The following is a 26,788-nucleotide window of genomic DNA, read 5'->3' on the forward strand; positions in this document are numbered from 1 at the left end:
AAGTTATAATTAAATAACATAACTGGATCAAGTAGACATCAGTTATTCCATATGCCCATATAGCAGAAAAACAGATGGGTGATGTTCTAGTACAGATTATCAGATTATTAAAGGAAAATATTGGGATACAGATGTATCTAAAACTTGCACTGCTTAATTTTAGTAGCATTACTAATATGAAGCATTATTTAGGATGGATGGATAGATGGATGGATGGATGGGAGAATGGAGGGACAGATAGATGGAACAATGGATGGGTAAAATAAATATACACCTACTAAATATCCACCACCAATAATGATATGTATATATTGTAATTAGACACCAGTATAATTGTCTGTTCCTAATGTGTCTAGGTACTCAATAGGAATGCTGGAGAGCCCATTCACAGGAACATTACGAATGGGTTATAATAGGTAACCCCTGAGATCCTTCCAATCTGAAATTCTAAGATGTCATGATTCTCATTACTTAGGCCAAGGCAAGGAAACTATGTAATTCACCTCATGTCAACATCGAAGATTCTATTTGTATTTTTCATTATTAAATTCAAATAAAGAAACATTAATAGAGCATCTTTTACCTGGGAGTTGTTCTAAGTACTGAGAGAGATGAAGACAAAGACTGGTGAGACAGGTTCCCTGTCCTCAAAAATGGTAGAGGTACAGTCATGCGCCACTTAATGACAGGGATACATTCCGAGAAATGTGTCTTTAGGCGATTTTGTCATAGTGTGAATGAACAGTGTACAGTGCGCTTACACAAACCTAGATGGTATAGCTAGCTACACCCCTGGGCTATATGCTACTAATCTTATGGGACCACCATCACATATGTGGTCCATCACTGACCAAAACGTCCTTATGTGGCACATGTCTGTACTATAAAATGGCAATAATATAAGGTAAAGTGCAATAAGTGTTATAAAAGAAATACAAAGTTCTATAACAGCACAAAAGAGGGAGAAATTAATTTTTATTAGAACTTCATGGAAAAGGTGATATGTGAGCTGCTGTTTGAAGGATTGGTGGAAACTGTTGCAGGTAGAGACAATGCAGTGTGCCTTCATAATTTTCTACCTCTAGAAAAGTATGCTTCCATAATTCATAAACTCATTTTGAGCTCATATGTTTCATTTTAGAGAAGTGAGAAGTGAAGCCATATTTCCAACATGTGTGTTAGTGTTTCTAAAGGCAACTCATATATGCAACTCTCCTAAACTATGTCACAGGGAGTATTTTATCTTGATAGCTATAAGTACACTATAGTTGCTTTTGTAAGAAAGATACTGTACAGAGACTCAGTTTTTAAAAACAGATACTGTGATAAGTTGAAGAATCTTTATGTAACTGCTTTGGAAGTGGTTAAATTACCACTTGGACTATCATAGTATCACAAATGAATATGTATTTATTTAAGTTAATAATATATTTTATTTACTAAATGTATCCAAAATATCATTTCAACATTTAACTAGTTTAAAAATTATAGAGATACTTTGCATTCTTTTTTTGGTAGAAGAATTCTAAATGCTTGAAATCTGGTGTGTATTTTATACTTATGACACATCTCAAATCATCCAAGATTCAGCCAGTTGGAAGCTTCTTTTAGCTGGCTGCTGTATACTTGTGACATGCCCCATCTTTTTTTAGGTACTTCCTTACTTTCTGGCATTCAAGATGTTCCAAACTCATCTTGTACCTGTCCTATTCCAACCCTGGAATCGGCCATTTCTCTCAGGAGCCCTGGTTCCTTTTAATTGAATAGTTTTAAAGACCAAGATATGGGTGCTAGGTGTGTGCATTGCTCCTGGGGTGCCTTTGCTAGGTGGTCAGAGCTAGAGAATGCAAGTACGTGTGTATATGTGTATACACACACACATGTGCGTGTATATATTTCTACCTATACATATTTTTTGTAATTGTGAGTACACACCAGTACTTCCAATTCTAGTCTATTCCCAGAGTTCTTTCTTGCCTGAACCTATTCCATCTTTCTGCATTTCTTCTTTCACAATGAGATCCCTGGCATTCAGCAAGGTCAACCGAGACACTTATTTGCTCAATCCTATAATTCATCTAGTATAGTTTCCAAACTGCTTCTCTCATTTTTTTGTTTTTTTTTAAATTTTTTTATTGCAGTAACATTGGATTACAACATTATACAGCTTTCAGATGTACATCGTAATATATTTCAAATTCTGTGTAGATTACGTATGTTCACCACCCAAAAACTAATTATAGTCCATCACCTCACATGTGAACCTAATCACCCCTTTTGCCCTCCTCCCTCCCCCCTTCCCCTATGGTAACCACCAATCTAGTCTCCATTGCTATGTGTTTGTTTGTCGTGTTTTTATCTTCTACTTATGAGTGAGATCATACAGTATTTGACTTTCTCCCTCTGACTTATTTCACTTTGCATAATACCCTCAAGGTCCATCCATGTTGTCACAAATGGCCGGATTTCATCATTTCTAGTGACTGAGTAGTATTTCATTATGTATAAATACCACATCTTTATCCATTCATTCCTTGATGGGCACCCAGCTTGCTTCCAAGTCTTAGCTATTATGTATAATGCTGCAATGAACATAGGGGTGCATGTGTCTTTATGCCTTTGTGTTTTCAAGTTCTTTGGATAAATACCCAGCAGTGGGATAGCTGGATCATATGGTAGATCTATTCTTTCTTTTCTTTTCTTTTTTTTTTTTTTTTGAGGAAGACTAGCCCTGAGCTAACTACTGCCAATCCTCCTCTTTTCATTGAGGAAGAGTAGCCCTGAGCTAACATCCGTCCGTGCCCACCTTCCTCTTCTTTATATGTGGGACGCCTACCACGGCATGGCTTTTGCCAAGTGGTGCCATGTCCACTCCTGGGATCCGAATCAGCCAACCCCGGGCTGCTGAGAAGCGGAACGTGAGAACTTAACTGCTGCACCACCGGGCCAGCCCCCCGGTAGATCTATTCTTAATTTTCTGAGGATACTCCATACTGCTTTCCATAGTGGCTGCACCAGTTTGCACTCCCACCAGCAGTGAACAAGGGTTCCCTCCTCTCCACATCCTCTCCAACACTTGTTGTTTCCTGTCTTGTTAATTATAGCCATTCTGACTGGAGTGAAGTGATCCCTCATTGTAGTTTTGATTTGCATTTCCCTGATAGCTAATGATGTTGAGGATCTTTTCATATGCCTGTTGGCCATCCAAATATCTTCTTTGGAGAAATCTCTGTTCAGATCCTTTGCCCATTTTTTAATTGGATTGTTGGGTTTTTTGTTGTTGAGCTGTATGAGTTCTTTGTATATTTTGGATATTAACCCCTTCTCTGATATATGGTTTGCAAATATCTTCTCCCAACTGTTAGGTTGTCTTTTCGTTTTGTTGATGGTTTCCTTTGCTGTGCAGAAGCTTTTTAGTTTTATGTAGTCCCATTTGTTCATTTTTTCTTTTGTTTCCCTTTCCCAGACAGACATGGTACTTGAAAATATGCTGCTAAGACCGATGTCAAAGAGCGTACTGCCTAGGTTTTCTTCTAGAAGTTTCATAGTTTTGGGTCTTACATTCAAGTCTTTAATCCATTTTGAGTTGATTTTTGTGCATGGTGTAAGGTAATGGTCTACTTTCATTCTTTTGCATGTGGCTGTCCAGTTTTCCCAACACCATTTATTGAAGAGACTCTCCTTTCTCCATCATATGCTCTTGGTTCCCTTGTCGAATATTAGCTGTCCATAAATGTGTGGGTTTATTTCTGGGGTCTTGATTCTGTTCCATTGATCTGTGTGTCTGTTTTGGTGCCAGTACCATGCTGTTTTGGTTACTATGCTTTTAGTATATTTTGAAATCAGGGAGTGTGATACCTCCGGCTTTGTTCTTTTTTCTCAGGAATCCTTTGGTTATTCAGGGTCTTTTGTTGTTCCGTATAAATCTTAAGATTCTTTGTTCTATCGCTGTGAAATATGTTGTTGGAACTTTGATAGGGATTGAGTCGAAGTTAATATGTGTTTAAAGTGTGACTGGTGATATGCTAATGTGTACACATCATGCACAAAATCTAAACATCTGTGCACTACTTTAAACCACAATTGATCTTGATGTATATTGCCTGTATAAAAGTAAAACTAAATTCTATTTTTTAAATCCGCTGGTGCATTTGACTCATGAATAGATTAAGTATTCACTATAACAGAGTTAAAAAGTTACTTGAAAATGAAAATTCTTTCTCTTACAGCCCCTTATCCACCTCGAAATATCTCAGTTCGTATTATAAACTTGAACAAAAACAACTGGGAAGAACAGAGTGGCAATTTCCCAGAGGAATCATTCATGAGGTCACAAGATACAGTGGGAAAAGACAAACTCTTCCACTTTACAGATGAAACTCCTGAAATCCCCTCTGGCAACATTTCCTCTGGTTGGCCTGACTTTAACAGCAGTGACTATGAAACTACATCCCAGCCATATTGGTGGGACAGTGCATCTGCAACTCCTGAAAGTGAAGATGAATTTGTCAGTGTGCTTCCCATGGAATACGAAAATAACAATACACTCAGCGAGACTGAGAAATCGACATCAGGCTCTTTCTCTTTTTTCCCTGTGCAAATGATATTGAGTTGGTTACCGCCAAAACCACCCACTGCCTTTGATGGGTTCCATATCCACATAGAAAGAGAAGGTAAAGCAATAGGAAATCGGAGGAAACAAGAAATGATGCAATCAAAGGAAAGGACACTGAAACATTTTACAGTTAAATTTGGACAGAAAGACTAATGGTAGACAGTTAATATCTAAAGAAAAATGATAAAGAAAGGGAAGAATTTAATTGAGTATCCAATGCTGTCCAAGACTAGAAAACAAAAATGAACAGATTGGATCATAAACTGCAGGATTGGGTGGCTCATAAGTTGCAAGTACTGCCAACTGTAGACATTTCACTGCCCAACATGTCCCATACCCCAGGCCACTGAGGAAAACCTTATATTTGGAAAGATTTTGAAGTAAATGTCTAACCATCACAAATTACAAAATATCCTGGAGAAATTATTTTCTGTTTTCTCATATACAAATTTGTGAAGCATGTGGCGAAAGAGTCTTTCTGACAAAATGACTACTTTCCCCAAAGAATCTTATTGCCCCTAGAATGTGTTCCTCTGGGGCCGGCACCACCCATATTTCCTTAAAGAGGTGATAGCAAAATAGAAAACACACAGAAACTGGTGTTTCCACGACAGCTACTCTATTAAATATTGTATTCATTTATCCAGCATCTGAGGGTCTTTATAGTCTAGCTCACCAATTTAGGAAAGCAGGGTCATGGCATTCAGTAAATTTGGATGATGAATCATGTCTGAATTGTTTGGTAGATTTCTGTATTTGCTGTTTGTTTTGTTTTTACAGTAACATACTTCATTTTATACTTTCCAGTCTAGCAGTTTGCAAAGGTTGTCAAATTGTCAACATTTGAAGTAAAAATGACAGTCTTATTTTCAGGGTAGGGCCTTAGGATCATGTAGTCTCATATAGGACAACTTATTTGCCTCTACTTTATTTAGTGGAATGAAATGCAAAATCCATGGATTCTTCTTTATTGGGTGATACAGCAATAAACCATTCCCAAATATTATATAAAATTGAAATCCTTTGTCCTTTCCAATTCTTTGAGTCAAATGTCTTAACATTTGCCTGGAATTACTTGTATTAAAAAAAAAGTTCCCTCAATCTGGCTTTTATTTTTCTGTTCCTCAATATATTCTATGGAAAAGAGGATCATGTAACTCAGGATTTTTTTAATGCCTATTTCTATGAAGTTTCAATCACGCTTTTATCTGACTGCAGTGTGTTCTGTTGAAGGCTTTTGTAGTCACCAACTGATGATAACAAGTTCAAATAAAGTAACAAGCAGCAGGAGATGGACTTTGAAGCAATGTAAAAATCACTTTTACTTTTAAATGTTCTGAAAGCAAACAGATGAAGGAAAAATATTACGTGTGTCAGAAAATATATCCAGAAGAATTCTTTCTAATGAGAACTAATTTAACATATTTTAAGGCATTTCTGGAAATTTAATGCTACTACAAAGAACTTATAAGATATTTGTTGCTGGTTATTTATTTATTTTGCTGGTTATTTTTTATCCCTTATGTCCAGATGAGAAAGTCAACTATTGCTGTTTTCTCCTAACATTCTACTTCTATTTTGTGTATATGATTTTTGGGGTAAAGGGAGATAAGAATATGCAGTTTTGCTCATTCCTAGTTTTATTGATTTGAACACCATATTTTTGTTTGGTTATTTGAAAGTATTGTGAAAAACAATTTGAAGTCTTAGTCATCTTTCTCTTATAGTACCCTTAGTTTAGAAGTATAATTGAACTTGGAAAAAGGAAGGAGGCAACATTTAAAAATACTTAATTTTTTGTATTAATTGACTTTTCTATAGTCACAGCTCTTCCAGGTATCAATTCATATATATTCTCTTTTTTATATATGATTTAGAAAACTTTACTGAATATTTGACAGTGGATGAAGACGCACATGAATTTGTTGCAGAACTGAAGGAGCCTGGGAAATATAAGTTATCTGTGACAACCTTTAGTTCCTCAGGATCTTGTGAAACTCGAAAAAGTCAGTCGGCAAAATCACTCAGTTTTTATATCAGTAAGTACCAAAGAGATTATTTTGCACTTTACAGGGGAGCTAGAACAATGAATCTGGTGAGATTAATGATGCTCAGGCATCAATTATTCATCAAACCTTAGAGACCCTGAGAATTCTTCAAGGTCAGAAAAGACCTGAATCCATGAGATTTTGACAGCAGAGGAAATATATGTATGTTTAATAATAGCAAACCTACCCAGAGATTTAACTTAAGGATCATTTTATTATTGTGATAATTGAAGATTTATTATCCTGTCCTTCTTAACTAGCCATTACAATATCTCAAAGGACATGGACACACAGTTTGGCAAATATGGCTTTCGTTTCAGGCCATAATGAAAATTGACATTGTTGGACCGTGTGAAAACTCTCTTTAGAGTATTAAGCTTACAGAGCTCAAAAGAAAGACAAAGATTCAAGTGTCATAAGATCTAGGTGGTCACCATAAAGTTGATGCAAGAAGACAAAGCTAGAGCATCCTAAAAGCCCCAATATCAAGTCTTAGGGTGGCTTCTACTGAGTCCAAACGGGTTAATAGCAAAGCAATAGCTAGCCTCTAAAATCTGCACAAATAGTCCATCTCCATAATGTTTTTAGCTAATCGGACTATGTTTACCAGAAGTTTAGAGGCCAAAAATCAGTTACCTAGCTTATCAGGAGTTAAAGGTGCCTCTAATCAGCAGAAAGAAAAAACAGAAGGCAATGGATAAAAATTGTTCTCCGAAAAGTATGACCAGCATGCACTTTATCACCTTCTCCAGAGGCAAAATACCACCTTTCATCAAATAATCCTCAAAAAAGTGGGCAGGAGAAAGAGGAGGGGGACAGAGGGAGGAGGTCAGTTTATTTAGCAGCTTAACAATGTTGAAAACACCCCAAATAACATATTTGCTTAAGAAACCAAAAATGTCACCACGGGTAAAAGGCCTGAAAGATCCATTAGACATACAGAAAGAATATTCACAATTGCCTTACATGTCTTTCAAATATGGGAGATCTTTGACACGAGATCACTTGAGAATGAGAACAAAACTGAGTATTCAGTTCTTCCCATGAGGCTAAAAATGTTTCACTAACCAAAAGATTTCCTTGTCTGCCAGTAGAGATCCAACACAAGTGTCAAGGGCTTCCAGGAAAACTGATCTGGCCACGCTGGCTCTTCCCCTCTCTGAATTTCTAGTGTGTTTCATAGCGTACGACACAAAACACAGAGCTTATTTGTGTGTGACATTTTCTAGATTTATTTTATCTGTGTACATCTTGTTTCTCATACCAAATTATAAAATCCTAGCCTAGAGTTATACTATTTGCTTATTTGTTATTTCTGCTGTATATTCAACAAATATTTATTGAACCACTTTTGTGTGTCAGGCACTCAGCTCTATTCTTACAGTATCCAAATTGGCTAGTGCTGTTGAGAATGCATCAAAATTGCTCAAAAATATGATTATTTTAAAGAGATGCATATTAATATTCATCTAGAAAAATATAGGGCACTAGAAACTTTGTTTTTTCTCTGCCAATAAAAGAACGATATTTTTAGCACTTAGGATATTCGGTTCTACAGTAATGAGTTATTCAGGTATACTGTGTATGTGCCTTTTGTTTAAAAAAGATACTACAGATATAAATACTATACTGAACCAGGTGTAAGGGAGCAACTAATTAGAGTGGTTTAACTTCCCTCAACATAATGTGGTCACACACCAGCTAAATTATATTTGCAGCCATTTTCCTGACCAAACTGTTGCAGACATTGTGGTGTTGAGCTATGATATTAAGATTTATTACATTACATTAAGATTTATGTTTATCATTGCATTATAATTTATATTTATGTAATTTTGAAGACTTTCCTAAGAGATGAGAATTAAGGTAGAAATTTACATTAGTCTTCCAACAGCCTTATGAAGGGAACGTTTCTACTGTACCCATTCTTCAGGAGAACAAAACTGAGTCACAGAAAGTTTAGTGATTTCCCATAGTGTCAGAACGAGGATTAGAACCTAGGAATATTTGATAGCAATGTCCATTTCCATGTAGCCTGCAATGACCTATTCCTTGGGTTGATTATCAGCTGAATCCTAATGTAAAACCGTTAAATAAGTGAATTTGTTGGCTTCCTCCCACTTTCTCTCTCTGTGGACCCACTACCCCAGTATTCTTCATAACAGTAATAACACTTCACATTTAAAAAGTTCTCTAGCACACAGGATCTAATTAAACCCCAACGACAACCTTATGAAGCAGATCAATCAGATAGCATTGTGATAAGTCATCACAAAGCACTGACCCAGGAGACAGGAGATCTGAGCTAAGTCCCAAGCACTTAGAAGTTTGCCCTTGTACTTACAGGTTGTCACAAGCTCTGTGACATTGGGCAATTCATTCACATCTCTGGGCCTCGGTTTCCTCATCAGTAAAATAAGGTATTGGATCATTAAAATCCTTTCCAATTTTAACATTCTGTGATCTGTTCATTTGACAGATGCAATGACTGAGATTCAGAGAAGTTGGATAATTTGTCCAAGCTTGTATCACTAATAATGAATAAAATTGAGTCTTGGGCCAACTTTCCTATCTCTAAACCAAAGCTTTTCACGGTTTCATAGCGCTCCAGGAAGTCTCATGCAGGGGTTAAGAGAAATTGATTTGGGAACTAGACTTCTGTGTGAGTCCCAGCTTTACTTACCCTACATCTGCCTCAGTTTCCTGATCCAAAAGTGAGATTAATACTAGTACTTATAGGCTTGTTATGAAAATTAGAGGATTAAAATATGTAAACACAGATAAACTTAAAACAGAGTCTAGTAAGTAGTGGGTGCTGTATCTCTTTGCCATCATTATTATTATCATTTTTTATTCTTATTATTTCCTTTGCCTTATTTACCCTGAGCCCAAGCCTGCCCTCCCCAACCGAGCTACTTGCTCCTTTTCCTCTCCTGGGTTCCAGCCTAGGAATGCAGCTTTCTATTAAGGAACTGAGAAATGCATCCTAAGCAAATAAAAAGAAGTTGCACATTTGCATTTCAACAGGGGGTTTCTGTAGATAATAACCACCTTATCATTTCTTGGGTCCTTACTATGTGTCAGGCACTGTGCTAATAACCACTTTAGAAACCTAAGAGAACAAAGCTAATAGGGGGCACTTCTATGGAGATATTTAATAACGAGGAACCCACTGTGTCCCTCAAATTATCACCCAGGTTTTAGCCAGCTTCTATAATTGAGCCAGCCTGTTGCCTGTTTCTTCTCTAACGCTGTCACACCCTGCCTCTTTGATCCTGCTGACAACAAATTTAAAAATTTTTCACACGATTGTAGTAGAAGCTAATTTGAATCTCAAAGTAATTATTTCTAGAAACCAAAGATCCTCACAGCAAAGGAATTATAAACACTCATGAAATGCCACACTCACTCTTTGTTAAAAGAGAGGTAAATTCTCTCTGGCAAAGAATATACCAGAATAATCTCAGATGCACATAACAATTGATGGAGCTTCTGTCTCTCAGTAGAACTGATTTTCTTGCTGCCACTGCTGTTGTGTAGGTCACTGGTGAGTCATGCAGTGGAGACTGTAGCTAAGCAGAGGATGGAAAGTCCTGCCAGTCCCGCTACCAGTCTTAACCTTGAATATTGTTGTAAAGGCAAAAGGAAAACAAAATGACGTTAAGACAAGAATCTTTTGTCTCAACCAGCTCAGCGTGAAACCTCCCTTGTGCTCTGATTTGAAATGTTCAGGTCCTTCAGGAGAGTGGATTGAAGAACTGACTGAGAAGCCCCAGCACGTGAGTGTCCATGTTCTAAGCTCCACTACAGCCTTGATGTCCTGGACGTCTTCCCAAGAGAATTACAATGGCACCATCGTGTCTGTGGTGTCACTTACCTGCCAGAAACAAAAGGAGAGCCAGAGGCTAGAAAAGCAGTACTGCACTCAGGTAAAAGGAAGGAACCGCTGAGGGGCTCACTCACTCCCCGCAGCACAGCCTTGCAGGCAATGCAAGGAGGCAATGCAAGAAAGCATGCTGAGGTCTCCCCAGGTGCATTGTGGGCCATGTTACCAAGAGCCAAGAGAGGAGCAAGGAAATGAATGCGCGAGGCTTCTGAGTTATAGTTTTCTTCCTTATCCCTCGTAGGACGGCCATCCTCCTTTTGTTTTGATTCCTTATTCAAGAGAATTTACTGAGCACCTACCATGTGCCAGGAACTAGGACAGATGTTGGGCATCTAGATAATTTTTATATGTCCTATTCTTGCAGAGCTTATAATCCAGCGAGAACGATGGATAGGTGAATATATAATTTACTGCAGAGTATAAAATAAGGCCTAGGTTCAAAGTAAATGATGGAGAGGCCATATCAGTTCGCAGAATGAAGACCCTGGGAATGAGTGAATATGGAATGGGGCGAGAGGATTTGGAAACTGGTCAGAAGAACTTCCCCAGGGGAAGGAGACAACCAAGCAGAAGGTTTTGGAGGTTTTTAATTTGTTTTGTTTTACTTTTTTTCATTCTTTTCACTATTTTAACTATAAAAGTAATATATGCCAAGTGAAAATAATTCAAAAGTTAAAAGTACATAAAGTGGAAAACTCCCCCTCACTAATCACAAGTGAGAAAAGTTTTGAAGAACAAATACGAGTTAGCTGAGCCCAAGGGAAAGTGAGAGGCAAGTGGAGACGGTGTGCAAGTCAGTAGTTCCGGAAGTGGCTGCCGGGATCAATGCGCATGCCCAATCATCAGTCTTGAAGGGAACTGTGCAGCGAGGGCCCAAGAGCGAGCTTTTCTTGTGGATGCCATGAATGTCCATGGGAAGCCTGGGTCCCCTCCTATTTTTCTAAAATCTGGTTTTATTTTTTCAGAAGATCAAATGTATTGATTCTTGGTGTCTTACACACATAATGCTTTCTTCCCTTAAGGCAAAAAATTAAATTATTAGTGTGGAGTACACTGGAAATATGATACTCAAAAAAGAAGTTTGCTCTGTGAAAGCTGTTTGGGATGTTTCCATTCATCCCACGAAAATTAGGCATTTAGTGAAATTTAATAAGTGAGAAATTTTAAATTGATAAGATGAATTCAGGAATCATGGCTTTTGGAGCACTAGAAAGCCTTAGAGTACTGGATAAGCCCTTAGTTGCAGATGAATCTGCCCCTTGACTTGAATTAAATTAAGGAGTAAATATGCTAAACCTATTAGCTAGTAATCATGGCTCACTGTGCAGCTTATTAGCTTCCTTCCCTGAGAGTATCAAAGACGACTGACTCTTTACATGGATAAAAAAAATGTGTTTTTCTTACAGAACAGGACCTCAAACTTGACTGCTTCAAGGTACAATTCTTCCTTGCTCCATCTAGTGTACAAATTATGCATCTTTTGCATAGAAGCCAAAGGCTAAAGATATAGATGGATATTGTAAATTACAAACGAGCCAGAAAAGGCTGCTGCTCTAAGTGCACTCTGACAATGCCTTCTTGAAATGCACGCATGAAACTCTTAAGGATTGTAAGCAAGGAGGCCAATATTTAAAAGGGAGGGTGGGATCTAGATCACTGAGCTATTTATATTATTATCAATTAATATTATCAATCATCACTAGAACGTTTTGAAGAATGTTATTGTTACACCAACATCGTCCATTGCCCCACTACACACACACCCACACAACTTTCCAGATGAAGAAACATCAATTCAAAAAGTCTCAAGGACTGGCCTAGAGTCATGTGGCCACTAACCAAAGGAATCCAGAATCCGGATGATGTTCTCACCAGAATCAGTCTGACTTGGACTTATTTCTTGAAGCAATAGTTATCCAGAAAGAAAAAAATAATAATATTTCTTTAGTTCTATATCCAGTGGTACGGTGATTACATTTAATAGAAAATTAAAAATGCAGCTCAGGGGCCGGCCTGGTGGCGCAGCAGTTAAGTGCACACATTCCGTTTCTCAGCGGCCCAGGATTCACTGGTTTGCATCCCGGGTGCAGACATGGCACAGCTTTGCAAAAAGCCATGCTGTGGTAGGCATCCCACATATAAAGTAGAGAAGATGGGCATGGATCTTAGCTTAGGGCCAGTCTTCCTCAGCAAAAAGAGGAGGATTGGCAGCAGTTAGCTCAGGGCTAATCTTCCTCAAAAAAAAAAAATCCAGTTCAAAAATAAGTGGTTTTAGGGGCCAGTCTGGTGGTGTAGTGATTGGTTTCACGTACTCCACTTCGGTGGCCTGGTTCCGATCCTGGACATGGACCAACACACTGCTCATCAAGCCATGCTGTGGCAGCATCCCACATACGAAGTGGAGGAAGATTAGCACAGAAGTTAGCTCAGCGATGATCTTCCTCAAGCAAAAAGAGGAAGATTGGCAACAGATGTTAACTCAGGGCCAATCTTGCTCACCAAAATAAAAAGAGTGGTTCTAAAGCCAAACACATTAACAATGAATATAATCTTTACTATTTTATAGTTTCCCTCTCCCTCTTTGCCTGTACCACTGACTATACACAGGATCTTTGCTTTATACATTGCCTAGATCATCTGTGAGATTAGTGCTAGTGCCCCACTCCTCCCTACAACTCCACTGATCTCTATGTGCTAGGTGGGTCCTGTGTGAGATGCTAGAAATAAAACAAATTTGACCTGAACCTTGATCTCATGAAGCTTAGAGTCTGGCCTTCCATCTAGGTACATTGTCCGCATTGGTTTGAATTTGTCCTCATCATGTGTATGTTCTTTATGTCTGGCTGTTGTTTTGCGTTATAAGTTTCCATGTAAATGTTCTTGGGAAAGGGAATTTTGTGATGTACCCCTCCTAACAACCATTTTAGTGCTATTCATTAATGACTATATATTGAAGATAAAGTCAGTGCTTAATCACTGTTACATATAAAGGACCTGGTCAATTCTTCAAAGTAAAATGAGCTTTCGGCACTTTTTCCAAAGACTCACACACAATCATAAATTTCAGCATTAAAGGCATCATATAGTATATAGTATATATAGTGTATTTATTTTTACATCTGATTGGCTTGGTCCATAAATATTTTGTGACAATGTACAAGAATGTATAATAACTAAATGTCAAAATCAGAAAGAAAGACACATCAATCTATTAGCTTCAAAAATGAAAAAATGGTAGAGTGAGGAGGCAGAAAATTTAAGGCACCTGCCCAAAGTCACATAACTGGTGAGTGTCAGAGCTGAGACCAGGACTCGAGTGATCTGGCTTCCAGGCCAGTGCTGTTTCTGTTGGATTGCATGTGTTACTCTAGGAAGGGTCCGCCTCAATGCCCATCTTGATGGAATCAAGAGTAGTGACTAAAAGCACAGACTCCAGTGTCAAAAAGACTTGGATTTCAGAGCCAATTTTAACAGTTACTAACTACGAGACCCTAAGCAACCTTCTTCATCTCTATAAGTCTTAGTGTCTTAATCTGTAATATAGGGAGAAGTATTACCTAGCTCATAGAGTTGTAATAAGGATAAAAGGACTTGATGCTTAATGCAAGACATGGAGCATAGTAATAGTAATAACTGCACACAAAAATTGTTAGCTTTTATTATTATGCAGACATAATTGGATGCTTTTTGAATCAAACGAAGGAGATGGAGAGGTTCTAGAGATCCTCTACAGAAAAACCTATTGAATAACTGTAATAAATGTATAGATGGGGTGAAAATGGGAGGAGGAGTGTGGGATGATCCTCTAGAGAATAAAATGCATATTCTTTAGTAAGTGGAATGCAGAATCATTTCCCCTTCCCAACTCCAATCCACCGCCAAGGAGGACCAGGATAAATAAAAAGGCATGGAGGGATAGAAGTGTAGATATAGGATGATAGCTTGCAAATGTGCAAAAATTGGGGATAAAAATGGTGTTTATAATTTGTTACCAAGGTATGTCATTTGCAATACCATTGCTGTCTTCTCATTTTTTAGTAGTGTGAGATATATAAACATAATTGCTTTTTTTAATTAAAAAAAAGTATAATTTCCCTAGGATGAATTTTTTATAATGCTATATTTAAGTGGCTATGATTCCAGGTAGTAATTTGAATAATCAGAATCAATTACTACTTAAAATATTATCAAACCAAAGGAACTTTAACTTCACCCAGAAACAATCTATACTCTGTGTTTTGTGTTATTCTAGATATTCTAAATGAATGATTAATGAGTGAGGTCAGCATTTACAGGTATGGTAGGATGTCTACAATTTATTGTTAAAAGAAAAAGTTTGGAGCAATGCTGGTAATATAGCACCTATGTGGTTCAATATCATATTAATTTTGTATATATGTATCAAGGAAGGTCTGGAAGATTGCCCATCAAATTGTTAGAAATGGTGAGAGGAGAACAGAAAGACTTCCAAGTTACTTCCTTTGCTCTTCTACTATGTGAACAATTTGTACAATGAGCATGTATTAGTTTTATAACTTAAAAATGTATTTTAAAGAAATAAAATAGTACTGCTTAGTTGGGTGTAACATAGATGTCCTTATTCATGGTATGTCTCTTTGGGAAGTGCTCTCTCAGATAAAGATATCCAGCTGGCTTTGTCTAGATGGCTTCCAGTAGAATTAAAATTCTGAGGCAGAGGTGAAAAACTCTGATATGAGTGTAAACAGAAAAGGAAGGGTGGAGATTCTAACCTATTAACTCAACTAACTTATTTTTGTCAAGTTATTGGAAAAGAATTTTTGGTATGCTGCTCCCCTTACTAGATGTAGAGAAAGTTGTGCCAATTCAAGTTAAGTGATTTCTACTGTGTGGAATCAGTTTTGGGTATTGGAATGGTTTAATATTCATGTCATATCACCAATGCTATGTTTCTTCTTAAAATCATGATGAGACCAAAAAAAAGAAAGCCTTACAGTGTAGGTAAGCTGTCAACAGTATTGTTCTCCATTCGTACTGTTTCCTGCAGCAACTTTACAACGTTATGCACCCTAGAGGCCAAAAAAGTTGTAAGAGTAATAAGAGTTAACTTTATTGATACTCTGATTTAAGCATCCTCACAACTCTATGAGGTATATAATAGTATAATCTATAGTTTATCAATGAGGAAGACAAGGTAAAGATTATAAATAAATTCCCATGCTTATAAAGGGTAGAGTCAGGATTTGATCTCATGCAGTCTGAATAGAGAACTGTGTTCTTTCCACTAAGCAAGACTGTCTTAAATATTGGAGGCACTAACCCCACAGCAGCACTCTTCGTATCCTGTTAGTTGAAGGGTCAGTCCTGTGCAAGCCGATATTCAAATTTAATAATTGCATTTTATTCATCTATCTGTTTTCACTATTTTTCTCCATATGGTGTTTTTCCATAACCAAAAGTTAAAAAAAAAAACTTATCTAAATGAGAGATGCTCTCTACAGCATTATTTCATGGGGTCGCAATAACCTTGCAAAGTACTTACTGCTGTATCTCGATGCTTAATCTGTGACTCTCCTGTAGAGTGAATTAGAGGTCACAACACTAGGCTTCTAGTCCCAACACTGAATCTAAATATGTGACCTTGACCATTCTCTGGCTTTACTTTCTTGATGTATTAAATGAGAAATTTCGACTAGAGAATCTCTGAGGTCATTTCCATCTCTATAATTAGATATTATACGCTTCTAAGTGATGAGAGACTAAAGACATTTTGCACTGATCTTTGCGTGTAATCAGCTGACACCACAATTTAGGGTGTCAGACTATCCTTATGGTGTTGCTGATTTGATTATGGTTAGAGGCTGATATGTCTCTAGTGGACATAGTTACAATTGACATTGATGAGTATAAAGCAGTTCACTGGGCTTATTAAATACAGCCACAGAATTTGAATGTTCTGGGTTCCCTTCAGTGTCACATAAACTATAAATCATCCTAATTTTGAAATATGACCTTCTCCAGCATGAGTAAAGGCCTCTGGGTTTCAAAGGCTTCTTTGGTTCCATAAATAGTCCCTGAATATGATTTCAGCTTCTGTGTCACATTCTGAAAGCCCAGCTCTAAATAAATCTTATTGGGTGTTTGGTTTAAAGGTGAACTCAAGCAAATCTGTTATTGAAAATCTGGTTCCTGGTGCCCAGTACCAGGTTGTGATGTACCTAAGAAAAGGCCCTTTGATTGGACCACCTTCAGATCCTGTGACATTTGCTATTGGTAAGTTTCCAGCCACATGAATAATAACTTTATCAGAGTACTGTTTGGAGGGGTGGAATGTACAAGCTCGAGTCATTATCACCATATATGGGAGGCCCATACTTGTTCACCCAGTATTCTACGTTCAGAGTAATAAATGACTACAATTGTATTACTGGAGGACATCCTTAGCATTTACTACTTGGGAAAAAAAATCAGAAGCAAATGTGTTTAATTTTCAATGATTGTATCGGAAGAATGAAACGCCTAGTTTTTAAGTAGAAGTTTGAAGCCATTGTTAGGTTATTAAACATTCCTTCTTGGCTTTCTTTTTTCACTCTCCCCCGCTTCTTCTTAGTTCCCACAGGAATAAAGGATTTAATGCTCTATCCTCTGGGTCCTACGGCAGTGGTTCTGAGCTGGACCAGACCTTATTTAGGAGTGTTCAGAAAATATGTGGTTGAAATGTTTTATTTCAATCCTACAACAATGACATCAGAGTGGACAACCTACTATGAAATAGCAGCAACTGTCTCCTTAACTGCATCAGTGGTAACCTTTCCTTAACCAACTGTCATATTTTCCTATGTAAACAGCTGTGTCTTTATGTGCCGAATGTGTCAGAAATTAGATCGTTTTGTAAATACACACAGGTAGCTTACTACTTTCAAAGTTTTTTGATTGTTTTCGCTTTTAGGAACGTTTTTAGTTTTGTTTTCCTTTTTTGAGAAAGAGAGAGAAAAGTGTGCAGAATTAGCTTTCACCTCTAATTGAGTTTATTTGTTAATACGCATTTTAGTAGCGCTGTCAAATGCTTATTGTTTCTGTCTGTTCCTGAGGAGGAAAACATGAGAGATTTCCTTTAGTCATTCAATAATCGGTTGACGCTGCTTAACTCTAATGATGACTATTCTTGACATCTACAAATCAGTTAAATACCTATAATCTTAGGCCATTAGAGGATGCTTTTCAGGAGAGTAGGTAAAGATTGCTCTTTCTGAGACTGTAATAATTTTAAAAGTGCAATTACCTACAGGTCCCACATGAAGTACACAATTGCCCTCTACCCAGTTGACAACTCTGGTAATTGCCACCCAACAAGGATGACGCTTTTAGTCAAAGCTGGGAGAATACAAAGCTGTGAGAGGTCATTTGTCTTAGAAATAGGAGGATGTATATATCCAGTCATTTAAAAATAAGTACTATTTTACTTCTCTAATATAATTTAGAAAACTGCAAAATGAAACCAATATTGGAAATATTTGACTCTATACCTTTGAATTACCTTTTAAAATTCTATTTTTGTATGTCATTTTATTTACACCATACCTCATTCCAGAAAGAATTTTTTTAACGGAAAGTTTGAGAAATACAAAAAAGACACAGAGAGGAAAATAAAAATTACTTATTAATTTTTTTCATGACCTAATACAAGTAACGCTACTCCGAAAATAGGATTTTCCCCCTTAGTCTTCTGTCTCCTTGGTTTTTTTAGAGAATAGCCAATCTTTTGCCAGCATGGTACTACAACTTTCGCGTTACCATGGTGACGTGGGGAGACCCAGAACTGAGCTGTTGTGACACTTCTACCATAAGCTTCGTAACAGGTGAGTGGTGTGCGGGAGATGATTCCATGAGGAAAGAACACTATTTTTAGGAGGTTCTGAAGGGACACAGCTCCAGAAAGAGCTAGTCATTCACCCAGGACTGGCCGAGCATCAATTTCATGGAAGACACTACCCTTGATTCTAAAAATTAGTGATTTGTTTAAATGACAGCCTTTAAAAATTAAAATATCATTTTTATTCTGAGTTATTGTCACTAATTTATTTTTAGTCTGATTCACTGCCCTTGATTTATGTGACCCTGTTGGGAGCTGATTAGAATACAGATGTAGCAGGCAGGGCTTTCAACTTTGCACTGCACTCAATTGATTTTACCCATTTGATAATTATATTTGCTAGAGTGCCTCCATTTCCTTATTAATTAAGCCTTTTAAAGTCACAGGCTGACTACAGTGCGGTCCATGGCAAGAGGTAAAAAAGGTTTTGGAGACAGGGAGTCCTGGGTCTGAATCATGGTTCTGTCACATACCATGTGTAACATTGAACTAGTTAAGTTTCCTAAGCCTCAGTTTTTCTCATGTGTACAATGGGGATGATAATAATATCTATTATCTATTATTGTTATTATCTACTATTACTACCCAATTAAATAAGCTACTCAACAAAATATATTGTACAACGTTTAAGTACTTAAAAAACTGTTAGTGTTACATCCTCAGAGCCTTAAATGACATAGCTCATCATCATATAGCAGAGACAGCAGAGGTGGTCAGAGGTAGCAATGAAAACAGAAAATTCATCAGAGAAACGCTAACCCTTGTTGTTTGAACTAAGATTTTTCAAGAACTTTTAGTTGGACTCCAAGGCTGTAATTAGAGTTGTACTGAGAGAAGAAAGGAGAAAAGTGTTGTGTAGATGAAGAATAATTTTTGAAAGGTATTTTCCTCCCCACACATCTAGCTTTCCTCAGAAATTTATCAATTATAAAACAATGGAAAGAAATTAATCATATATGAATTCTTACACAATCAACTCACATAGTTTGTAACTTTTGTTTACTCCCTAATGTCTACAGCTCCCTTTGTTCCAGATATTAATAGCAATATTAGAATAGAAAAGTGAAAAACAATAGAAAAACAAGAAAATACCAATTATTTCACAAGCCTCTCTGAGAATACTCTTTCCTTCTCAGACAGAGCAGATGTCTGGAAAAAGCTAACTTAGCATCTGAACACTTGATGGAGCAGACATGGCTCTGCTAATTTCTGGCTGTATAACTTTGAGCAAATTATCTTAGTAACCCCGGACTTTTATTTTCTCATTGGTAAAACTCAAAATGTTACCGGACAACTAGCTAAAAGAGCAAAACTAAGTGTATTAGAAGTCACTGCAGTAAGGCAGAACCCCACCTTCACAGAGTCTTTGAGGTCTCAGAAGGGGAACATCAGAAATGAAACATTAACAGGATTTGGAGCTCTGGACTCAAGGGGGTTAGACATGCCTTTCAAAGCTGGGGACTGACTGGGATTGAGCAAAGACCCTGAGAAGACAGTTTAGGTGGACAGAGCAAGTCTGGATACATAAACTGTGGTTAGCACACAAGCTGTTTGCCTGGGTGAGCAGTCTGTTCTCTCCAATAAATTGATCTCTGGGAATTTCTTATCTTGTCCTGGGGCAAACTACTAAATCATGCCGACACTAGTGGTCCACAGTCTTATCTAGGCATACTGATGCAGATGGTCTCAATTCTCACATCTATAAAATGGGCATAATAATATCTCACAGGATAGTGTGAGAGTTAAATTATATAATGTAAATCACTATTAACATATATATGGTAGTTGAGTTGTATTTTTATACTTATTTTTAAAACTAGTTGAAATCAGCGTTTTTTGGTCTTTCTTCCCTCATTTCAATTTTAAAGCAAATATCGATCTTACACTTCACTTTCCTAAGCTTTCAGTTGTAATCCAAATTGGCAAATTGAGTGGTATAAAAAGAAATAGGAGCAAAATATTTGAATAGGGTGGGATTTACTAGGGCCTCAAGTCTGGTATCTTTGTTAGGCAACTTACCTTGTCTGCAAGTTCATAATGATGCTAGTGTACCAAATAATGTTTAATAAACAAACAGTGACATCTTGTGGCCTTTCAACACTATGCTGGATTTTGAAGCATCAACATGGAATATAAAAACCTGAAGACCTTGTACCTGTGAGGGGAAGATATATATTTCTGAGTTTGCAATTTTAAATGTTTCTTGTCCTCACTAGAATTAGAACATGAGAAAATATCCTTTGAAGAAATATAATTATAGGTACTTGTAGATTATGAAATGTGTAGAAGTATGTTAAGAGGCCATAAAGAAGCCAGGGTTATTATCCTTTATTAGAATATTCTGCAATGCGATGTGGGTTTGTTACTTGCTAGATACATTGTTGATATTTCCAGACTTTATTGTCAAATATGTAGAGATGATGCTCCTATTTCACATGAAACAGAAATGTGTTTTTCGCTCTGTATATTACTAATCTCTTCAGTGGATAATTGTTTTTGAAAGCATAGTTAATTATGAATGTTTGTAATGAATATTAGTAGCATATTAAAGAAAATAATTCTTTATGATTTGTAGAACTTCTTCTCCAAATATTTTAGGTGGTTTTGTGATGTATCTTGGACTGGGACACTTGCCTGTCTTCAAACCAACATGCACTTGGAATTTAAATTCACCTGTGTATTTATTTCTTAAAATCTTCAGAATTATCGGTTACAGTCATGCACCACATACCGACGTTTCAGTCCGTGACAGATCACATATACAACAGTGGCCCCATAAGATTAGTACCATATAGTCTAGGTGTATAGTAAACTATATCATCTAGGTTTGTGTAAGCACACTCTACGATGTTCACATAATGAAATCACCTAAGGATGCATTTCTGAGAACATACTTCCATAGTTAAGGGATGCATGACTGCACTTTAAAAAATAATTAAACTATGCTTTCAGAGCTCATATATTATAAATGAGTGATGAATTCTCCTCTCCCATTGGAAAAATTTTTTTTAATTTAAATGTGTAAGAATATAAATTAATGAACTCAGTGTTAGAAAGAATTTAACTATGTAGCACGATAAAAAATCCCTTCCTCCACTCCCTTAATACTTGCTTCAGCAACATTTTATTGAGAGCCTATCTTCTGCAAAGCATTGGGCTAGATACTGTCAGTGCTATTGCCTTGTTATTTTATGGAAATAATATTTATTTTTTGTCCCTTTACTCATTGATCCTATTGTCCTTTATTCCCATAAACATCTTTGCTGCACCACGATGAAAAAGATTTACTTTTACAGGACCCCAGAGTTTTCAGTACTGCTGGAAAATATGTTCACCGATGCCTAATAGTATTAATGTATTGATGCAACAAGCATACCCAAACAGGTAACATTTTAGGAATCTTGTAACTGTGAAATTTGTATAAAAGACCTTGATAGCCTCAGGTACAGATGGGTCTGGCCACCTTGTATCTGAGCCATACAACGTGGGGTCCCATAAAACAAGCGCCCAGCTTGTACCACCAACCTTCACTATGTTACTGAGGGGTCCAGGAGTCCCCAGGACCATCATGCGGTGTGAATTTTAATTCTCCAAATTAACTCTATATGGGATTTCATGCTCTATTGGATAAGTTCTTTAATTATTATTAGTCTCTTATACCACAATGTGCCTCTTTCCTCCCTGTAGCCCCAGTTGCTCCAGAAATCACTTCTGTGGAATATTTCAACAGTCTGTTATATATCAGTTGGACATATGGGGATGACACAACTGACCTCTCCCATTCTAGAATGCTACACTGGATGGTTGTTGCAGAAGGAAAGAAGAAAATTAAAAAGAGTGTATGTTTCTTTGAATCCCAATATTGAATGTCTAAACATTTATTTACATAAACTATTGAAAACCATTAAGCAAACATTTATTGAGACATTAAACAAATGTTTATATCCCAGTTGGCACTGTTTTAGGCTCTGGAGATAGGACAGTGAACGAAAATTAAATTCCTCCTTTCACAGAGCTATCTTCTAATCTTTAATAGTGAACTGTGACAGTTTTGACTATTGATTTCATTTATATTTAAAGTTATGATCTGAGCTATTTCTTCAGGATGTCAAACATTTTCAAGAAAAGCACAGTTTATATATTTTAGTATTTTCTCCATATATCCCCAACACCTACATATTTGGGTACATTGGGAATACTGATTTTTTTTCTCCTCGTTTATTAAGCTTTTTGACACTGTATTAGTTAGGGTGCAGACTAAACTACTGTAACAAACAAACGAAAAAAGGTAGTGCTTCAAAGAAAAGTTTATGTCTCTCTCATGACAGCCCAGGATGAACAGGGCACCTCTGGTGTAAGGGATTATCCAGAGGTCCAGATGCTTTCTATCTTGTTGCTCCATCTGCCAGTGTGTGTAGTCTTCATCGGCATGGGTGAACCTGCACATTATTACATCCATATTCAAGCCTGCAGGAAGGGGAAAAGAGGATGAGGAGGCCCAGCATTTCTGGGGTGTGAACTGAACTGTGAATTGCCCATGTGACTTCCACTTACAATCCATTGGCCAGAACTGTGTCACATGGTTCCCTCTGGCTATGGGGGAGACTGGGAAATACAGTCTTTAGTTAAGAAGGCAAGTGTCTATAGAAATGGCTAGGTTTCTTCTGAGCTTCTCAGCTAGGGCTTAGCAATGTACATATCAGTAGCAACCCAGCAATTGCCTTGTCTAAAATTTGCTGTGAATATGAGGAAAAATATCAGAGTAATACCTATTCCAAATAAGAGGATTAATTGCCAAAATGTTCCGATACGTATTATGCATGTTTAGAGCTACCTTGCATTGTCAGTTGAGGAATTTATATCATTTTCAGAGGAAATAATGTATCTGTAAGGTTGTAATCAAGTGTAGATTGCAGCACAGAACAGAGAGGGAATGTCTGCTGTAGTTTGGAGTGGTATTTGAGTTCAAGTTCATTAGACATCTAAACATTTGATTTTGATGATCTTGCAGGTAACACGCAATGTCATGACTGCAATACTCAGCCTGCCTCCAGGAGATATCTACAATCTCTCAGTAACTGCTTGCACTGAAAGAGGGAGTAATACTTCCATGCTCCGCCTTGTCAAGCTTGGTAAGAAGAGTGTCCTGGGGGATGGGGGGTGAAAATAATGATGTTGAGAGAACTAGTGTTTACGTCTCTTGACTTATGGTGTTCTCAACTGAATGAAATAACAGGAAAACAGCTTACTCTCTTTTATGAGAGACATTTATACTACTAAAAGCGTATGTCCAACTTAGTGTCACTAAGTTTCTGTGAATGGAATGTTTACTGTGCTGGGAGACAGGAGTGTTCACCATTCTTAGTAAAGTCTGAGGAACCAAGGAGTCTTAGGATTTTAGAGATGGAAGGACCTTTAGAAATTATCTAGTACAGTGTTCTTACCCTATTAGACATCATTCCCTTTCATATACGTATTATGTCATGCCTTCTTTAATATCTTAAATTGAAATTCATAGATAAAATAACTCACATATTGACTTTCTAAGTTGATAGAATGTCCTAACTCTAATATAAAATCAAGATAAAAGAAAAATAATTTATAAGAAAATAATACAGATTCCCCATACACATTTTTAGATACAGCTCTTCCAGAAGTCATAATGAAATTGTCTGATAACTACACATAATTAAAATTAATGTTTGAGTTTACAAGAAATAAAAGGATCAATAGTTCTGTGCAAGACATATAAAAATAAATGAAAGAACGAACAAATTCATACAAATTAATTATAAATAACTAAGCAAGCATAAATACAGGTGACTCCTAGAATAAAACCAGGATTTAGGATAAGTAATAAGAGAGTAAACGTATTTGCATATGATGAGAGAAAGAGGGAAATAACCTTAATTAAAGTAGAGATGACATGCCAAGAATAATAATAGGCTGTGGATGAGGGAAAATGAGGAAAGTCTGATATTCTTGCAAAGGAGCTAGAACTTACTGTGTAGTGTTGTCAAAATAATTCTTTATATTATGAAATACAACTGGGAAGTGACACTATGTAACACAAAACACACCTTCTACCTTCTACATTCAGCAATCTACCATGTATTGAGATATACATTTAGTTTCTGGTACTTAAATGGACCTCAGAGGTGATATCCTATAATGCGCAGCAGGCAAAACAGGAGGGATTGGCAAAAAGTTGTGTGGTAGACTCTTGGGGCAGATCAGTGAGAGAACAGCAACCCGAAAATAAATGCATTTCAGTATGCAATTTTCACAGCAGAGATCTCATCCTTTTTATATTTTGAAAATTAAGAATATATAGAATGGCAATAAAAATATTTCCCAAACACTTAATGCGACTTGCTGACATCACTGTTTCAGATGTCTGCTAATTGATACTCGGTGTCTGAGTGTGTGCATAAGAGATTCACATCGTCTCTGTTATTACAGATGTTCACGGGTGCAGCTGTAAGTAAAGACTGATCCAGGGTATTTTATATGCAGCTTAAATACTAGGAAAAGCATTGTTGTCAATGGCGACCTTTAGAAAATTCTTAGAAACTCCCAAACAAAACAAAACACAATCTTTCATTAGTTTACCCACTAGTTGCGTTTCTCTATAATTCAATTCATAAAGCATTGTCTTAAATCTTTTTTGTCTCTTATTTGTCATAGCAAAAACTAAATTCTTGCACTGAAATCCTTTAAAATTTAGTAAGTAGTTGGAAATATATGATGTACTGGATAGAAACTATGGACAGAAAAACTAAATTACTGGGTAATTTTTAAATAACATCTTAATCCCATTTAAGTATCTTTCTTCATGACAACTTTCTTCTAAATCAATTTACTTAACTTCTTGAAAATATTTTGAGTAGTATTACATGGTAAAGTACTCGTCATTATATTTATGATGAATTTATTCTGGTGCAACATTAGAAAGTCATGTGGGATGTGAATATCAGATGATTTCTCTCTTTGGAACTTTCTTCATTGCAAGACATCTAGCATCTCTGAGCCCCAGCCTCAGTAGTCCAGTGAACTCCTCCCATTATGACTACTAAAAAAATTTCTGCAAATTTCCAAAAACCCTCAAGGGGGCGGTACTGCTCCTATTTAGAATCACAAGCCCCATTTAATCTTTCATGCACTGCAGGCACTCAGCTCTTCCCTAACAGCCTATACTTGAATTCTAGGAAGGTCGAGGTCATCAGCTTCCCACATTACATGATCCTTCTGTTAAGAAAAAAATAGCCTGCCCATCAATTTCTACCATTATCTCTAATTTTGTCCTCTGTATAAACAGTAGTTCAAAACTCATTTCCAGGTAACTTATGCCTTTCTTTCCCCAAGTTTTATCATTATAGGTAGCTATAAGTGTTTCTCAGGTCTTAGCTGCTTTCTCCAACTCATTTGGTTTGTTAGTCTCCCTTAAAGGGCAAGTTCAGAGGTGGTCTCACCAAAGTAGCCTTCAGTGGGCCTATTGTGTGCTTCACTGTCATTTTTATGTGACATTATGGATGATCTGTGAAACCTCAGGAGTATGGGTTAAAATCATGAACAATATCGTTATACTCATACTACATAGGAGTGTGAGTAAAAACCATGACAGTGTTCCAAACTTATCATGAGGTTTTGAATCTCTATGCCTCCCTGATAATAGACAGAACTACCTAAACTAGTTTAGAAAGTTCCTTTAAACTTTTCAAGAAGGGAAGTCAAGTTCCCATAGAAATTATTTCTAATGAATCATAATCCTTAGAATCAGTAGGCTTTTCCTTGTTGGTATCTTAATGTTAGACAGAATATTGCCTCTATCTTGTTCCTCTCTAAAAACAACATAATATGTATCTAATGTGCCTATCCTCAGCCTTTTTTTCCCCCCTGAAAATTAAATAATCTTACTTTCTATTCGTTTGTCTAAGGGTCTATTTTCTGTCCTACTAATCACATATTTGTGTTTTATAAGCTCTTTCAATTTTCTATAACACATAATGCCCTACCTACTGTAGTTGCCCAATAGACACTTGAATTGAATTGAAACTACAGACTTCAAAGTTGAAAATAATATTACAGTTAATATTTAACCAAAACAAATTTCAGAGAAGTGAAAACATTTTGCTTTAGTAATAAGTGAATTGCCATTATTTTTTCTTTCACAAAACTTATATTCTAGTCATTTTATGTTTCTTTACAACATTCATTTGGTATACATAGAAGTCAAATTAATTCTACTTTACAGAAAAACACAACGTTGGCACAAGATTTTCAGGACTTTTTGAATCAGAATGTCATTGTTAACCTAGGACCAAAACTGGTCAGACTAGCCCCAAGTTCAGTTTCTCTGTGATAGAAGCCATTTTGGAATGGCTTAC

The 26,788-nt window shown here is 36.7% G+C and overlaps 1 protein-coding gene across 5 annotated transcripts in view; it reads left to right on the forward strand.

Annotated features, from left to right (window-relative positions):
* Positions 1-26,788, forward strand: part of PTPRO (protein tyrosine phosphatase receptor type O) — a 223,694-nt gene that overhangs the window by 139,732 nt on the left and 57,174 nt on the right. For all 5 annotated transcript variants that reach the window (XM_044775170.2, XM_044775169.2, XM_070495093.1 and 2 more), the window contains 8 exons: positions 4,230-4,673; positions 6,493-6,654; positions 10,396-10,592; positions 16,681-16,801; positions 17,139-17,332; positions 18,276-18,387; positions 22,089-22,240; positions 23,413-23,533. In XM_044775170.2, coding sequence (XP_044631105.1) covers positions 4,230-4,673; positions 6,493-6,654; positions 10,396-10,592; positions 16,681-16,801; positions 17,139-17,332; positions 18,276-18,387; positions 22,089-22,240; positions 23,413-23,533 — 1,503 coding nt within the window. The remainder of the gene's footprint in view (positions 1-4,229; positions 4,674-6,492; positions 6,655-10,395; positions 10,593-16,680; positions 16,802-17,138; positions 17,333-18,275; positions 18,388-22,088; positions 22,241-23,412; positions 23,534-26,788) is intronic.

This window comes from Equus asinus, chromosome 22, assembly GCF_041296235.1.
Source record: "Equus asinus isolate D_3611 breed Donkey chromosome 22, EquAss-T2T_v2, whole genome shotgun sequence".
Lineage (NCBI taxonomy): Eukaryota > Metazoa > Chordata > Mammalia > Perissodactyla > Equidae > Equus > Equus asinus.